This window comes from Thamnophis elegans, chromosome 4 (genome assembly GCF_009769535.1).
Source record: "Thamnophis elegans isolate rThaEle1 chromosome 4, rThaEle1.pri, whole genome shotgun sequence".
NCBI lineage: Eukaryota > Metazoa > Chordata > Lepidosauria > Squamata > Colubridae > Thamnophis > Thamnophis elegans.
This window is the reverse complement of record NC_045544.1, coordinates 89,524,781-89,543,849: the sequence shown is the minus strand read 5'-3', so window position 1 is coordinate 89,543,849 and position 19,069 is coordinate 89,524,781. Positions and strand designations below refer to the sequence as shown.

General features: G+C 38.0%; 1 protein-coding gene across 1 annotated transcript in view; it reads right to left on the bottom strand.

Annotated features, from left to right (window-relative positions):
- Positions 1-19,069, bottom strand: part of ESRRG (estrogen related receptor gamma) — a 196,468-nt gene that overhangs the window by 50,947 nt on the left and 126,452 nt on the right. Inside the window, 2 exon segments of the mRNA XM_032215993.1 lie at positions 5,318-5,479; positions 11,785-11,895. Of these exon segments, the coding sequence (XP_032071884.1) occupies positions 5,318-5,479; positions 11,785-11,895 (273 nt within the window).

Sequence of the window (19,069 nt, the reverse complement as noted above, 5' to 3'; positions counted from 1 at the left end):
TAAGTGACTTTCAAAATGTGGTCAGACATCAGCAGAATCTCATCTAATGAATTTAAAAAAATAGAAAACCTTTCATCTTTACAGATGTCCAAAAGCAACTGATTCCTGTAAACACAATGCATGATAAAATCACCCAATACTTTCTGTATTCAAGTTAGATTCTATAAAGCTATCACAAGTTTTTATTTAGATCAGCTAATGTAAAAATTATCTCTCTAGAAAAAAAATGAGGGTCGGTAGTGCTTTCCTAAATACCTGTTGTATTTTACTAACCGAGTTACAGTACATAAAAATATTTTAATCTGACATAAAGGGCAACAATAGATCTGACTGCTGGGCTGATAATCTTCTTATCACCCTCTGCGAAACCTAGCTCTAATATTTGACAGTGTGAGTTTCCATTACTTTGCATCCCATTCTGTAAAGGCCAACAATGGAGAAAGAATGAAGTGGAGTTTGGAAGAACCTCCATATCTACATAAAAGAGATTAGAGGCGACAGCGTTCCATTTTACAGCTCAATCATATTGTGTTAGCATGCGCTTATCCGAGCGCGGATGAAATTGAAAGAGAAATAAAAAAGAATCAGGCAGATAGGAACCAGAACAGCGAGGCAAGAGCAATTTCCAAGGATATAAAAGGATGCTAATGGTAGGGCCCTGTCATTCTTAAAAAGGGCTATTAGGGCACCATCATCTGTTCTTCTGCCTTTACTCTCCTCTCAAGTCAAGAATTTCCTAGTACTATCATGATCATTTTCTTTTGCAAATAAGATACGGTCATGTTTCACAGCAACCACTCTTTTCATTTCTTTGATTTATTAATGCAAGTAAGCTAATTCGGTTACTGATAAAGCCTATCAATTCATATATAAATGTTACATTTTTCTGCAGAAGAATAGAAAGGCTTGTATATGGAAGTTACAGAAGAACAAATCTATTAGTGGAATTTATAGATGAACACATATTTAATAAGATCAAATAATAAACTAGAAACAATCATTCAAAATGTTCAGCACTATGTTCCAAACTTGAAAAGTAGATGAAATTTTTATGGGATACAGATATTTTTTCTAAGTTCAAAATTTTAACGTCAAAATCCTTTAGATATAATTAATAACAAATGAAACTCTATTAAATACCATTAGCTCCAATCTTATATTTTCCTATCTACGAATACGTTCTGCTAAACTTGGTATTATTTATTAAAAAACATCATTATGTATAGAATGGAACAGATTCATTTTTATCATAAAAATTAGCAATGTTATCTCAACACACCTAGGAATATATTTGTATACTTTTAAACATCCTTACTTAAACAGCAATATGCAAATTTCTAAATAAATGATGAAAGAGGGTGTTTTTGTAAAGTATATGACTGTGAAACATTTTGAAAAATATATTTCATATAGAAAGCATCCTTATCTCTCTCTCTGTGTGTGTGTGTGTGTGTGTGTGTACACACATGCATATATGCTTACATACATACAAACATACATAGTCAAATTGTTTTGTTTTCTTTCATTATTAAAAAAAAATCCAGACAGATTTTCATTATTTTTTAATTTTCAGCAAATGGGCATCACAAATTAGCCCTTGGATTACTGTGAACTGGCCTGTGTTTAAATATTCCTCAACAGCTCAAAGCTATTTCTGATTCCCAATATGTAGTGGAGAATGTGTAAACCAGCCAACAAATCACTGACAACTGTAAAGCGATGCTGTGGATTTCTTTTGTCTTTCAGTTACTTTCTTCTATTCCTATAGGCAAATCTTAGCCCTGTATTGTATTCATAATATAAATAAAATTGATAAATATATTTTGCAATCCCCAAAATGTGTTATTGACTGGCCTCTAAGGAGAATGCCTAATTATTGGTAAGATCGACGTAGGCATTGTTAGAGTTGAAACTCAAACTCACTTATTTAACTAGCTTTGACTTAATCTGGGGTGCTTTATTAACAACCAGTGTAAGACAAAGTAGCTAGTATAATACAGAGTGATGTTTAAATTAGTTTACAATTTGCTTGGGCTCATCTAGACCTACTCTGAACAAAGCCATTCAGAAATGTCAGCTGTGTTCCTAACCACTGTAACAAATTGTTGCCTGAACGCTGCACACCTAATGACTTCAAATTAGCTTCACTGCGATATTGCCTGACAGTTCGTTACGTCTGTTAGTAACATAGCTGGTGTATCATGACCAATAAATTGGTTTCAGTGTGGGCTGGGAAAGGGGCTTCCATCAATTTGATTAAAGAAATTACTGTAGCATTCAAAGCATAAAGACAAACTAGTTTAAGGAGACAGAAATAAGTTAACTGTACCAGAAAAACATTGCTCATGATTCAAAAGCTCGTTTATAAGCCATTGGTGAAGCAAACTCTCAACAACTAAATTTCTGAAGAAAACATGGAGCAGTTAGGAGCTGTTTCCATCCCACCAAATTAAGATTCAGATGTATATTAATAATTATTTAGTATTTGGTTTCAGAAAATAATTAAAATAGGTGAGAATTCTATTTTATATTTTTTTACATCTCAGTGGGAAGGGCAGATAACTAGATCAGCATTTAGATAGCCCAAAAGAGAAAAACAAACAAATAAACAAAAAGTATCAGAAGCAAAGCTATATGCAAAATTATCAGTTATGTACTGAAATTCTAAGGTTAATGCAATTACTCTAAATGAATGAGAACTATTTACATGCCAGTTTCTGTGGATTTTTCTCTAACTAATTAAACAATCACAGAATAGAGCATGCATTTTCCCAGAGGAAATTTCTCATCCATGAAGTACCCTTGATCTGAGAGCATGGGATGGACATCCTATGCTAAGTGTCTAGTCAAGGTAAGCCATATAACAAGGAAAGCCACATAAATAGGTCATATAGCTAACAAAAGCATTAGTGTTACTATCTATATGACATTGTCTACATGACATAACATTGTCTACATGTTCTATCTTCAGAAATCAAATCAAAATTAGTAGATTAATTTTAAATTGTATCCAGTACGTGAGCAACTTTTTACTCCAGACAATATTTGTTTTTCTTTTGTTTTCTTTTTCTTTTTTTCAAATATTAATAACACTTACAAGTTCTTCCTTTTCTATCCCAAATAGTGCTTTTATCTTCGGGAACAGGTTGGAATTAAGTGGGGAATGCATATGGAAAGGGACACCCACACCCCCCACAGCAATAGATGTAGTAAAATAAAAACCATTTTTTTTAGCTGTACTATATTCACTTCATATCTTCAATAGAAAACAAAAACAATAGCAATAAAATTTCAATAAAATTAAGTAATATAGCCCTTAAGAAACATATTTTTATTCTATTTAAATTCACCCCATTCTTCCTGAAATGCTTGACAAGTAGACCAAAGAAATATTCCAATTAAAATATAGAATTCTGGTCCACAAATAAATAGCTAATAAAAAATTCTGAAAAATTGGGGATTGTTTGCAAATCAAAGGAGATGACAAAGTTATTGCAAAAATCCTTATAGAAGCAGCAATCACAGGAATGTGTATTACACCTTTGCACAAGGACAAAATCTTTGTAAGTAAAGATACAGTTAAAATGTATCAGTAAAACAGACCATGCCCAATAAATTAAACCTGACATTAACAGTCAGTCCAGCTTATCTCCCAAAGGCCTACCTGATTTTTAAATTAAATTAATTTTATTTTATTGCCTGCTTGCAGAAGGATAACAGAGAGGGAACTCAACTATGCTGCCTTAGCAGTTAGTTGCAAAAACTCATAGCAACCATCCCAAAAAAGTCCTCCCTTGCATTCCCTTTCATGTGGGGTGGGCTGGTAGAACAAGAAAAAGTCTTCTATGGACTTGAAAAGCTCAACCAGGCTTATAATGGAAACCACAACCTTTTGGGTAGGAGTGCTTCTGAATCATAGGAGTATTTAGTATACTGAATTCCATGCTCATGACAACAAACAATGAACAGACTCTCTGGTTGGTTCCAAGCACGCTTCAAAAGCAAGCTCACCAACAGTGCCCTCTGCTGCTTTGTCTTGGCCTGCAAGAAGCCTTGAACCAGCCCTGGGTGGGAAGATGATTGCTCTGAAAGTGCGCTAGACATCAGATAAAGTTTGAAAAAAGTCAAAACTGCTTCACTATAGATTAACTTTATCATAAAATTAAGGTTGCCTTTTTCTTTAAAAGAACAATCTAAAGAGATGAAAGTAGAGCGATAAAACTATTTTAGGGCACTGAGTGAAATGCACAAATACAGCCTTCCATCTAGATAGGGCATGAATAGGTATTTCATTCTTCGTTTTCTCACCTCCTGAATTTAAGATCTTTGAAAAGGGGGAAAAAATGACAGCTATGCAAACTATCTAGTCTATTAATTCACTAAGCAGTTAAGGGAATGGAAAGCTATAATATCCATGCAGGCTTCTCAATACTCTAGTGGGGGAGGGAGGATATCCCAAATCAAAGCTGAAGTATCAGCATGTGCCTGTCTGTGCTTGTCTCTGTGTGGATGGGGTCTATTGCAATTGGGGTCATCCACAATTCCAGTGAAGGCAGCTAATGGAAGGAGGACATTTTTTTTTTCTTACACGTGCACATTTACAAATCTCTAACATACTTTGGAATGTTCAAGTGGCAAAAAATCCCCATTGGGGCAGTTAAACTTACCCCCGCTTATTTTGTTCAAAATTAAATAAGAATATTTTAAGTTCCTTCCTTCTTTATACCATTCTTCACACAGAAGTATCAACAATATGTTGCATCAATGTGTGAGAAGGACAGTTGTAACTAGCTTCATTCTCTTGCAAGTGGTGGAAATAACATGGTGGGATAAACTGGAAGGAACCACATCCACTTTAATACTTCAACATTCAAGTGCACCTTTACTAGATGTTGCTTAAAAAAAGGCCATATGTTGGTCAGATACCCTTAGATTCCCCACACCCCAAAATCCATGGATTTTACAGGGAGCATATAACAGTATAAAGAACCTCATACACAGAAGAAGTCAAGTGGCCTTTCTTATTGTATGTATTGAGAGCTACAGTATCCAGGCATAGGATTTTATCTTTGGAGATAGAGATCAGTGGGAAAACCTATGTAGCAGCTAGACCAAGTGGATAATGAAACACAAGGGACAGAAATATGGGGAACCTTAGACCTATCTTTGAAGTCATATTTACAAACCCATTTGTTGTAATAATTATTTAAAGAATATGCAAGCCATGTTCAAACCACTCTGAAATAGCAAAAGCACATACTGAAAAATGTCATAAAAATGATAAAAATAGCATTTGAGTAAGATACACAGCATGTACCTGGAATATGTTTAGCCCATCCAATAATGACCACAAGTTCTCTGTCTGCCAAATCACAGAGTGTGGTGAGAGCCTTGATGTCACTGTCAGGCACAGTGGGATCAGGCATGGCATAGATCTTCTCTGGTTCAGCCACCAGCAAATGGGAGACAATCTTGTTATCTGTAAAGACAGATAAAACGTTGGTTACTCTACTTCTGTAACAACCACAACTGTTGCTGTAACAAAATGGGAATTGACTCTCTCCTTACAGTAAAAGATCTACTTTAAAAGGTACTTTGGTAGATAACAAGTTGAACAAGAGCCAACAACATAATGAAGTTGCAGCAAAAGTAAATCCAGTCTAAAGAGTGGGATTATGAAGATGGAAATTGTTGCAGTTCTATGGATGAAACAAATAAATTGGGGTTTATGCAATATGCAACCCCTCCTACTCAAACATATCCAACACAGCTCATCAGTAAGAGAGAAAAGTTGCTTGTTAACAAAAGCCACAGTTACAAGAAATCCAAGAATTAAATTTGTGATGATTGGATTTTAAAAAATTCAGAATTTTTAACTGCAAGCTCATCCAAGAATATTCTAGGAACATTTTGATGTAGGAAATGTTGCCACCACATTAGGTTGGACATTCAAGAGAATGTAGTCCTTTTGGGACATTTGAAATTATAGGTAGCCCTCAATTTATGATCATTTTTGTTGCTAAGTGAAACATTTGTTCAGTGAATTTTGCCCCCTTTTATTACCTTTCTTTCTGCAATTTTTAAGTGAATCACTGCAGTTGTTAAGTTAATATCATGGTTGTTAAATGAATCTGGTTTTCCCATTGACTTTGCTTGTCAGGTCACAAAAGAGAATCACATGATCCTGGGAGCTGCAACTATCATAAATATGATTCAATTTCCAAGGATCTGAATTTTGATAACATGACCATGAGGATGCTGCAATTGTCATAATCATGAAAAATGGTCCTAAGCCACTTTTTCCCCAGTGTCGTCATAACTTTGAATGGTCACTAAATGGACTGTTGTAAGTCAAGGATTACCTTACATGATTTTCCATATGGAATAAGAGTGATAAATCAGATAAAAATGAAAAAGCTGAACTCTATAATTTGCCTTAATTGCCTCCAATTAGCATTTTCTAATAATAGATTTTACCTAATATTTTACAGCCCCTATTCTTTTGCTCAGTTCCATTTTTAATAAACATATTTTTATTTTGAAAAGAGTAGGAAAAAACTACAGCAAAGTTGTGTAAATATACATGATTTGTGATCATTATCATACTATGAACAGAAGACATTATCATCAACATATAAGAGGAGCTAAAATTAATGATGTACTAAGTGGACACCATTACAAAATCAACCATTCAGCCAATCCTCCTCTTTCATTCATTCAGCATCCCATATTGGATCAGGAAAAGGTAGTGAAAGTTGTTATAATCATAGTCTTTCAGGAACACATGGCTAATAATATGATCAGCTGACTTAAAAATTCATTTTCAACAAGGTGTTATGTGGAAAAACCCAAGGGGAACATTCTTGATGGTTCTTCTATTCAGATGCCAGAAGTCCATATTTTAACCCTATGGAATCTGATTAATGCCTACCAATTCTGATACTTTCTGAAAGCAAATTTTAAAAATTAATAGAGGTTAAGTTTATCAGTAGGTATTAGACGATACCCTTGAGAGCTGTTTACCTTAGAAACAGTCTGAATCACCAGCTATAAATCTAAAATATTTGTTGCTAGCTAGCTAGTGGGAAAAGGCTGATGTCTTGTTTCTGAAGTTCCTAGATGAATTGATTAGCCAGGGATGTTCTTCTGTTCTTAGAAAAGTTTGAAAAGAACCATTATGGTACAACTCATAATATTCAGATCTTTTTAGACATAAAGGTAAATGTAGGAAAAGCTACAGAGCATTGACACCTGAAGAGCTATTGCTACCTAATGTACACATAGCTGTACAAATGAACCATAGAATACAGCTCCACCAATCCTATTGGGGGGGGGGGGGACATACACACTAACTTTAGAAGATTGTACAATTAGCCTGAATATTACATATAGGCACCAACTTAAATCCTGCATACCATAATATCATTTGCATGATGCACGTGATTTCACTTTTAACAAAATTAAATTCAATGTAGAGAAAAGTAAGGTCCTACATTTATGCAAGAAAAACCAAATGGCAGGTATAGAATAGGTGGTACCTGGTTCAATAGTAGTAACTGTGAGAGAGATTTTGGAGTCCTAGTGGACAATGATTTAAATATGAGCCAGCAGTGTGCTGCAGCTGCCAAAAAGCCCACACAGTCTGGGATGCATTAATAGAGGGATAGAATCAAAATCCCATTAAGTGCTAATACCACTTTATAATGCCTTGGTAATATCCCACTTGGAATATTGTATCCAGTTTTGTCACCACAATATAAAAAAGATGCTGAGACTCTAGAAAAAGTACAGAGAAGAGCAACAAAGATGATTAGGGGACTTGAGGAAAAACAGGAAGAACAGTTGCAACAATTGGGTATGTCTCATTTAATGAAAAAAAAAGACTAGGGGTAACATGATAGCAGTGTTCCAATATCTCAGGGGTTGCCACAAAGAAAAAGGAGTCAAGCTATTCTCCAAAGGACGTGAAGGCAAGACAAGAAGCAAAGGATAGAAAATAATCAAGAAGAGAAGCAACCTAGAACTAAGAAATAATTTCCTGACAGTTAGAAGAATTAATCAGTGGAACAACTTGTCTCCACAGATTGTGTGCTTCAACACTGGAGGTTTTTGAGAAGAAATTGGACAACAATTTGTCTGAAATGGTATAGTGTTTCCTGATTGAGAAAAACTAGGGTTGTATTAGAAGACCTCCAAGGTCCCTAAATCTATTATTCTGTTACTCATGTCATGCAAATATTTGATTTTAAAAGGAACACGGCAGTTTCTAGAAAACTTTTTACGGCATATTTCATAAAGATATTTTTTTTCAACTTGAAAGGGAAAAGGGGAGAGAATATAACTTTATGAACAGATAATATATTCAAGATCCGGAGGAAAAACATAAAATAAAATCCTTCTAAAAGTCATTGAAATACATAAATTCATCTATGCACAATACTGGTTGAGCAAATATGCACATGAACTCTAATCTCCTGCTTGATCAAGTTGAGGAACCGATGGGAAAAGAAACTATAATTTCTCTCACACTTTGAATTCTCCTCTTTGAAATCTGAATGTTTATAACAAATATAATTAAATATGTAGCAATAGCAATAGCACTTAGACTTATATGCCACTTCATAGTGCTTTACAGCCCTCTCTAAGTGGTTTACAGAGTCAGCCTATTGCCCCCAAAACTCTGGGTCCTCATTTTACCGATCTTGGAAGGATGGAAGGCTGAGTCAACTGTGAGTCAGTGAGACCCAAACTGCCAAACTGCTGGCAGCCAGTGATCAGCAGAAGTAGCCTGCACTACTACATTCTAACCACCGTGACACCACGGTATTTATATGTAACCATTATAAATACCATAAATTGAAATCATTCACAGCTTGGTGAAAACAAAGCACAATTGCTGACTGTGTTCAGCATTGCACACTAACTGTGATCATCTTTGTGTTTTTAATAATTGGAAAAAAAGCAAGTTAAGCAAAGTTCTCCAAATATTTAACTGATTTAACAAACAACTTACACGCAGAGGTTTCCACCAGGTTCAGCAATAAACTTCAACTATGTTTAGAAATTGCAATTCATTTTTTTTAAGTGACAAAGCTCACTCCAAAACGGTTTTTTAAAATGTTCTGTAATGTAATTTATTCTGGAGTTCTGATCTATTTGTCTCCAGTATTTTACAAATGTGTATGTCAGAAAGGTGAAGTATGTCAGTCCTTCATAAAACAAATGCAAAAGCCAATTGCAAAGCATTGCATCAAACATATTTTATTATTATTAATAAGGGCTTCTTTGAAATGACAAGAGGAACACTAAGTCCGTAATGCATCACTTGTGAATGCTGTTGATGTGGGAGATGTAATGGAAAAGGGCTGGTTAAAACTGAGGGTATATTCTACCTCTTGCAGATCCTATACCCATATTAAAAGAACAGGCAATTACAAAAGGTTTTAATCATATGATTTAAAAAGCCTAGATATTTAGATATTTAGATATTTATTAACATTTATAGGCCGCCCTTTTCCCTGAGGGGACTCAGGGCGGCTCACATAAAATCAGGAAAGGGGGAATACAAACGTAGACACACATAAGTAAAAATAATGAGCAACATTCATTCATCATTCAGGAGGGGCGGCTATCTTTGTCCCCAGGCCTGACGGGCTAGCCAGATCTTAAGGGCTATGCGGAAGGCCTGGACGGTGGTGAGAGTACGAATCTCCACGGGGAGCTCGTTCCAAAGGGTCGGAGCTACTACTGAAAAGGCCCTCCTCCTTGTAGTTGCCAGCCGGCACTGGCTGGCAGATGGAATTCGGAGGAGGCCCAATCTATGAGATCTAATTGGTCGCAGGGAGGTAATTGGCAGAAGGAGGTAGATGTTCTTATGTTTCAACTCTGGCAAAAAAATAAATATCCCATCCCACCCCAACATACTACTTTTTCAAAATTGATCAAGAACTAGTGGAGTAAAATCCGCAGGGATTCCTTTACCTTTATCTACCTACTTTCCATAACAAATCAGCAAAACAAAACAAAAACCCAAACAAACAAACAAAAAACTGTGCCAGAATCCAGAAAAATCTCTACTTATTTCTTAAAAGCCATTTTACTGTTTCCTCTGTTATATATTTGCAAGAAGTTGATTCCACAAACTTTTGTGCTTCTATTTCATAGCAATTGGGAGGGTTGGGGGGTTAGGAATCCCTTACAATGTTATGTGAAAATCTGTAAACTAGCCTATCTTCATAGCAAATTAGAATTGTACTAGTTACTTTCTTACATATAACATGCTGTTTCTCTGTTAATTCCAATGGACCTACAGAGAAGATATCATTTGAAATTAATAGGAGTTGCAAAAAAGGGTGGTAATATTCTTTAGACAGTGCCTGTTCATTACATTATGCTTTTCTCAGGATTTCTCACTTCTGTATTGCACTCTTTCAATCTCCTACATTTTCAATCCGGCAGCATTAAACGAAGTCTGTGTTAAATAGGCTTAATTGTGTGTGCATGGCCGAGCTGTCAGCAATTCAAATCAATGGCACAAGATAAAATAAATAAAAAGCTGGCAATCTGTGCATCCAGAAAAATCTAAACCTCTAATGAAATTAAACACTAGAGTTCATTGAATTTTATTGTATTATCAGAAAGTTTTTATTATTATTATGCGCAAAATCTGCTTAATGCAACCTTATATTGTATTTACAGAGGGGTAGAACAGCTTATGTGGACTGTGTGGAAGATGCCAGATTGGACAATTGAAAGTATAATCAGCATAATGATTTTTGGAAAGGCAAAATGAAACGATGCCATATGTTCACTTAAGCCTTAATTTTATGTAAAACTGGTTTGTTTTTCCTCTGACATCGCTAAAATGCCCTTTCACTTACAGTTCAGAACTTATTTATTTGCTTTCCAGGTCTCCATATGGCTCATGCGTATTGTATCCAGCAGAGTCCTGTGCTGGGGAATGGCAGGTGAAAAACAATGTACTGCTTTTTGACACAACCAGGTAAGGGCCTTCAGTGCAGCATTTAAAACCCTTTATTACATTTGTCTCAAATAGGGCATTTGTATCCCAGTGGTTTGTGCCACTACTTAATGGCAGCCAGCTTGCAAGTACCATATGAAAGAATTTGCATTTATTGCCAATTCCTCTTGGTACAGGATATGAAATTGATTTTTATACCATGGAGTGTTATTACATTTTCTTTAGGGAATTAGCATGTATGAATTTGCATAATTTGCAAAATCTTTAATTTCAGTCTATATTTTGCTTTTTAAGTACCATTTGGATGTAAGAAAACTCATACCTGTTTTAACTACACACACACGAATAAACCCTACCTTAATATATTTTATAGTTGTAGTACGTTGCTGTTTTATTGAAATACAGGTAGTGTTTCAACCTTCTATTGCTATAAATTAATGAGGCTCCTAATGCATTTTCATTGAGAGGTTGAGCAGTAAAATTCATCTAGTTAGTGAAAACTACAACATTTCATTCTTGTAAAATCTGAGACTAGAAGCTTCAATGAACTAATGATCCTAGCACAACCCATTTTATGTACCAGTGAAAATAAAGATCACCTGGAAATGTAAAATTTGTATAGCATAAATTGGGCATTATGAAACTCTTACCCTCAAAGTGTGTTTTCTTCAGCTATTCTGAAAAAGGAACAAGTTGATAAAAATACTGGACAAAATCATTTATTCAAGACAGTATGCTATTTTGTTTCTATTCCTTCATGGATTGATGACATCAAAGGTTTCTCTGTCTTCCTAGGTACTTACATGGCTTTTTGGCTGGCTGGACTAGTTGAGGATTCAGGTATGGACTATTTTCTGCATCTATTCTGCGCTTGTACTTCTGGCGACCACCACGTACTCTGTCTAAGCGCACTCCTAAACATGAAAAAGAAAAGAAAAGAAAGAAAAAGAAAGGTTTAACACAACTGAAATACTTTGTGCAATTATTTGAAAATTTTCAATAAATAAGCCAAAATTTCAGTTCACTCCCTATTAAATTACAATCCCAATTTCCCACTGAAAAAGCATCAAAAGTGGTGGAATATATTGTAAACATGGAATGTTCCTTGATTTTCAATGTGAAAGGTCAGGAAAGTGCATCAATTTCCCATTTGAGAAACCTATCAACTCTACTCCCTTCCTTAGTGCAGGTTATGTTTCTTATCTGCAAGTTCTAAACCATGGTAGTGTCTGGGTGTTTTTATTCTGCAGGTAGTTCTGCTTGTTCTTCCCACAGTGAATAGAGACACAACATAAGCATAGGAGAATGGGGGAAGTTCCATTGGTGGTTTCTGTTTTGGTTGTCTCACAATTGTTATGATAAGAGCAACAGAAAACTTCGACAACTTGGCTCTGAGAGTCTGGAAAATGTTGGAAGACTGATAACAATGTCTTTGGTCAAGTACCCTTTTAGAATTGGCCACATTCCAAATACAGGGCATTTCAAATAATCAAACAGCAGAAATAGTACAGAATAGAAATAATATTTTTAAAATTATATCCAATATTTTGGAATAGCATTTCTTGGAGCATAGGAGTTATACTTTGAACAGTATAAAATTGCACTTCATACATACGGCAAGTGTTATGAAATTGAATTTCATAACTAAAGTTTAGGTAAGATTAGCAAAGGCAATATACAAACAAATATAACCCAAAAGAGTAATACTTAAAAAGATAAGAGAAGGAACATTAGAGCAATCTTTCATTAGAAACATTGTCCCATATAAAAGAATAAGATAACATTGTTAATTGAAGAATAAAGATGCTAGATAAAGTTAATTAACACTTTAAATGAAATAATTTTTAAAATTTTAAAGTATGCCACTTATGGAAAATAATGGGAGGAACAAGCATTACATGTATTGCTTTTTGAAGAATATAAATCTAGGAAACAAATAAATGTCTATTTTTGCTTTATTGATCACATGAATGCTTTACTGCTACACATTAGAGAAAAATGTAGCTAAAAACCCTTGCAGTCTTTGGACTGAACCATCAAAAATGAACAAAAGTTTTTGAACAGTAATGTTGGAGAAAATATTTTGGACTTCAGTCAGTATAATACGAAGTAAATCCAGGCTGCTGAAAAAAAATACAAAAAGTGAATCTAAAGCTTAAATATTTGGACACATAATACAAAGGCAAGACTCCTGATGACTGGGCCTGATGCTTGGAAAAACCAAGATGAAAGAAAAAATTGCATCACTGATGATGCAAGCTTGAATTTCCTAGAGGTCAAAAAAGCAGTTAATCTTGATAAAAGGATGTCCATTGGCTGGCAAGTCGAAATACCTGAGCAACAAAAATAATTTCCTTCCCTGTTTTTATTAAACTCAAATGAAAATACCAATTTCAATGCATTAAAAATATTTTTGTTTGTCAAAAAATAATAATGAATAATATTATTCATATAATAGACCACCCAGAATCATTTCCTGTGAGATGGGTGGCCATATAAATTTGATAATTAATGAATAAATTCAAAAATTTGACATGATATTAAATGGATCTGAAATTATTCAGCTCTGCAACGGTAAAGCCAAATATAGGTAAAGCTAGGAAGCAATGAAGTTACAAAAAGTGCATATGTCAGCAGGACAATTTTTTGGAAATGGAATCCTAAGTCATCAAAAAGGATAAAAGCTACGGATAATGTTAAAGCTTTCCTGCTGTACTGCTGAATTAACAATTAGCAAAACGGAAGTCGGTTTCTGTCTCTTGATAGCTATCTACAGTGCGAAGCATATTAGTAAGGGCAGTGTAAAAATGTGAAGTGTGTCCATGAATGTGTCTATGTACAAAATATAATGTTCAGAGGAGAAAGACAATATTTTTGGAACAAGAAAAAAGTACTCATAATCCAAAGAACATTGAAATTGACTTCAAGACCTAACCACTGGGATAAGCAACTTTTAAAGTGAAAAAAGATTCACTATAATACTGCAGAGAACTATATGAAAATCAGATGTTCTTGGAAAAATAAGGCACAATACTGATACTGATACTGATACTGATACTGATACTGGATTTAATGTAAAAGCTATGCCATGATGTTTAGTTCCCTGAAATGGAGATGATGCCTCTTCTTCATCCCAATCACATTTATTTTACAAGGAGAGAAAGAGAGTAAAATCTTTTTACCACCCATGTTCTTAACTTAACAATATGTGCTGTGAACTTATTATAAGATGTTATATCTTTGTTTTAATTCTGCTTTCTATTTAGTTTCTAGAAGTTTTATATTTTTGTTCACTGATTGTTATTAGCTTCCAGAGTTCATATAAAAGATGAGTAGCCATATACATTGTCTAAAACAATGAAATATTTGGGATGTTATTTTTAAGCTCCTAGTTTAGTGTTACACCCTTGGTATTTTCAGTGGTTTCTCATCCAAATATTAACCCCGTTCAATTTGTCAGTATCAGCCAAATTCAGTAGATTAGCTGCAAAAACCTTCTTCAATCCCGCTACTAGGAGAGTATCCATTTTCCAACTAAACACAAAGGGGCAGTTTAGGGATGTTCACTAATGCAGAGAAGCAGTTGATGTGGGGTTGCTACTATTGCTCTCCACAGACACCTGTAGGATCTGCTGTGTAAGGTGGTTATTCAACTCTTCCTAATGGAAGGGCTGTTCCTGCCAAGATAACTTGCTTGAAGCATGGATGGAAAAATAAGCAGGATAGATTTGATCTTAGAAGCCCTGACAAGGACCTTGGAACACACTGTGCATAAGTAACGATTCTTCTCATATGCACACTTTTTCTAACATTTCCAAAGGGATTACTGTTCTACATAATTTCAAAAAGTTGGGGGCACATGAAGCTTGGCATTCTAATCTGTGCCATTTACAATACAAATTAGATCACAAGTAACAGGTGACATGATTTAATTGAATGTCTTCCATCTGCAATGCTGACAAAAGGTAAATGGAAATAAATGAGTCTGGCAAGGCAGCCCTTGAGCCTTATGATACCCAATATCTTTTTTAAAAAAGAAGAGTTATCTATAAAACTGATGCTGACAGGCCTCCAACATTTTATTCCTGGACAAGATTAAATGAATGTTTTAATATGAGGGGGAAAAGGACAAATAACAATGTTGCCTTAAGCATGGAGAATTGCCATTATCTCCTCTTTAATGTAATTAAAAGAAAGTCATTACTCATGAAATAAAATAAATCCTTTTATTATCCAGGAGACCAAAATTTATCAGGTCCAAAATTTACAACCACTGAATTATTAACAAGCAAGCACTAAGATTTCAGTTTTACACCCAGTTTTAATTACCCATTTACTTAGGATGATAAAGCATAGCTGGAGCTATCTCCAGAATTTCAGAACTACTTTATATAGCTTGCCTAAATCTCATTGGTAAATATTTTTGCCACTACTGGCCAGCTGTTAAATTCATTTAAAAAAAAAGCAAATATGGGCAATCAAATCTTAATTAATTGCTTTATACAGTAATCCAGTGCAATATTAAACTATGTTAAGAATCATCATAAATGAGACAGACCATTTCCCAACAGATCCTTAGCAAACCTCTTCATGAGGTTTTTGATGCTATAATGGATACATTCAGGCATTCCTGAATTCTAGGGCTACAAAATTATGTAGAAATAAGAATATTAACCTAAACTGTACAGAGTAATCAGCCTTTGACTGTCCAGATGTGATTTCAAACACTATTTATCAGAGCCTTCAGCTAATTCCAATTTAATTGGATGATTTAAAAAGAGAGGTCAAGCTACCAATGGCCACTAGTCATGATGGGTTTACAGTGCCTTCAGTATTACAGAGCATGATCAGGAAAGTGGTACTGAACTCAAGTCTTGTTTATGGCCACTGGAGGAACAAAATGCTAAAATGATGTTCTTATATTCTTAAATCCAAAGGCTGATGTAATTGCCCAAGAAAAACCAAAGCAGGATCTGAGTAAACAAGTAATGACAGAGTTGGTGTGGAATTGTTTCCTTCAGACAATCTAACTCAGTGTTTCTCAACCTTGGCAACTTGAAGATGTCCAGACTTCAACTCCCAGAATTTCCCAGCCAGCACTCGCTGGCGGGGGAATTATGGGAGTTGAAGTCCAGACATCTTCAAGTTGCCAAGGTTGAGAAACACTGATCTAACTGGTCTGACCATTTCCCTCTTCTTACAGAAGTCAAAATGGAAAAAAGATAGGGATTATTTTTTTTTCTTAATGACCGATGCAAATAGTTGATTTCACATGTAAAACATTAAGCTTTTCAGGAACATTCAAGTTTTGATGTGATTTTTGAAATATTAAATCCTAGAGCTCAAGTAAGTAAAATAAGATGACAACTGTTAGATCGGCGGCAGAAATGACGAGGAGGCGTCTGAGGTAACCTTTCAAGCAGTTTATTACAAGCAACATAGAACGAACATCAACTGTGAGTAGACCGGCACCTCTCCTCCGTCTGACAGCCTTTTATACTCGGCTGTCAGACGGTCGAGCCAATAGACTCGCGTATGACAGCCCGGCAACTGGCAGGCGCGTCTGATTGGCTAAGACGCGCCTGGCTGCTGCCGAGCTGTCATTCGTAAGTCCAAGGACTTACGAGGCTACAACACTCCTTCCCCCCCAGCGATGCGCATGCGTCTGAGATGGTGCAGGCGTAATCGCGTAAGTACGCAGGGGAATGGCGGACACGCCCTGAACACCGCAGTTGGACTGCAGGCGGTGCTTGAAGAGGATGTCCCTGTAAGAGCTTCTCCTTTCGGGGAGTGTAGCTCCAGGTGACGTCAGAAGAACATCCCGGGTGTGCTGGAGGACTGGAAGAAGGAGGTAGGCTGGGCGAAGGGGGCTCGGCCGAGGATGGCGGTGGATTTTGAATAGGCCGGTAAGCGGCCTGCAACTGGGGAGGGCCAGGCACAAGGAGGCCTAATAACTCGGGATGGACGTTTGCGGTCTCGGATGGAGAGGGGTTGGAATTGCCAATGAAGGGTTGAGAAACCCCAGAGGCTGTGGTAGGCTGGCCTGCATATGTGAAGGCCGGATGATGTTGTATTTGCGTGCCTTGTTGCGGAATCGGGGCCGGTTGTGAGGCGTCGGTGGCTGGCCTCTGCGGGACGGTTTGAGCTGGATCTTCGTTGGTGTGGCGGCTCCTCAATTGATCCAGGTGCCGCCGCCATATGGTGCCATCTGGAAGTCTGGCCCTGTAGGAGACGGGACCCGTTACCTCGATGATGGTGGCAGGCACCCATCGAGGATCACCGGAATAATTGCGAGCCCAAACTACGTCCCCAGGAAGGAAGGTGCGGGAGGGAGACCCCAGGTTGCCAGGCTGAATTCCTGAATAGAGGGGGTACAGTCTATCCAGGGTGGTCCGCAGGCGCCTGCCCATCAGCAGCTCCGCGGGGCTTTTCCGAGTCAGGGGGCAAGGAGTGGAGTGCTGTGCCATTAAGTACGCATCCACCCTTGCCTGCCAGTCAGGGGCAAGTCCAGCTCGGCAATGGAGAGGACTGATAGGCAAGGAACCGACTGGGGATCCTCGCAAAGAAGGGGGCAGCGACTGAGGGCATCTGCATGCCCTAGGTGCTTGCCCGGACGGTAGCATAGGGCGTAGGAGTACGCTGCCAGGAACTCCGTCCATCTGGTCATCCTAGGGGATAGGATGGGTGGGGTCGGCCTATCACCGGCCAAAAGCCCAAGGAGCGGCTTGTGGTCGGTGTAGAGGGTAAAGTGCCGACTATATAGATAATCGTGGAACTTTTTAACCCCGGACACCACAGCCAGAGCCTCCTTGTCAATCTGGCTGTAGTTCCTCTCGGCGGAGGAAAGTGTCCGGGAGTAAAAAGCTATGGGGGCTTCTGAGCCATTGGGAAGGAGGTGGCTCAGAACCGCCCCCAAACCCACGGGGGAGGCGTCACAGGCTAAAGTCAGGGGCAGCTTGTCGCTGTATTGGACTAAGACTGCCTCTGACATCAGCAGGATTTGACAGCCGCAAACGCATACGCTTCGTGGCTTCCCCAGCACCAGGCCGCGGATCGGTCGAGCAACCGATGCAGCGGCTCGGCTAGTGACACCTTGTGCGGAATGAATGGCGTGTAGAAATTTAAAAGGCCAAGGAACGCTTGAAGCTGCGCCTTCGAGGTTGGGGGGGAGCGTTCCTTATGGCGGCAATTTTGGAAGGGGTGGGGTGGATGTCCTGGGCATCAATCATGAAGCCCAGGAATTCCATTTGGGGCACAGCAAAGGAACATTTGCTGCGCTTCAATTTTAAGCCCACGCCCCTAAAACGGTCGAGGACCTTCCTGAGTACTTTGATGAGGTCTGAGCGGCTGCTTGCAGCGATCAGGACGTCATCAAAGTAGGGAACAATGCCAGGGAGCCCATGGAGCAAGCGCTCCATGAGGCTCTGGAAGATCCCCGGGGCAACGGATACGCCAAATTGTAGGCGGCGACAATGGAAAGCCCCCCGGTGGGTGACGATGGTCTGGGCGGCCGCCGCATTGTCATCCACAGGGAGCTGCTGGTAGGCCTGCGCCATATCCAGTTTAGAGAAAATGCAGCCCTGCCCCAAGGAGTGGAGCAGATGCTGCATGACAGGGACTGGATAGGGGTTTGCCTGGAGGCCAAGTTTGATCGTCGACTTGTAGTTGGCGCAGATCCTGATGGACCCGTCGGCCTTCACGGGAATCACTATGGAGGTTTCCCATCATGAATGGTCAACGGGTTCCAGCACTCCCTGCACCAAGAGCTTGTTAAGCTCGGCGTCAACTTTTGGCCTCAAGGCAAAAGGCACCCTGCGGGCCTTCAGCCTGATAGGAGCAACCTGGGGGTCCAAGTTAAGGGAGATGGGGGTGCCCTTGTATTGGCCCAGCTGCCCATTGAATATGTCAGCATAGTACGAAAGGACTGCTGCTACATCGGGGGGCATGTCCACCACACTGTGCACCCCAGTTAGGGATAACCCTAAAGGTGAAAACCAATCTAAACCCAGAATTGAGGGAAACGGCTTGAGAACAATGAGGGCTGGGAGGACAGCACAGCGGCTCCCATAGGCAACCCACAACTCATAG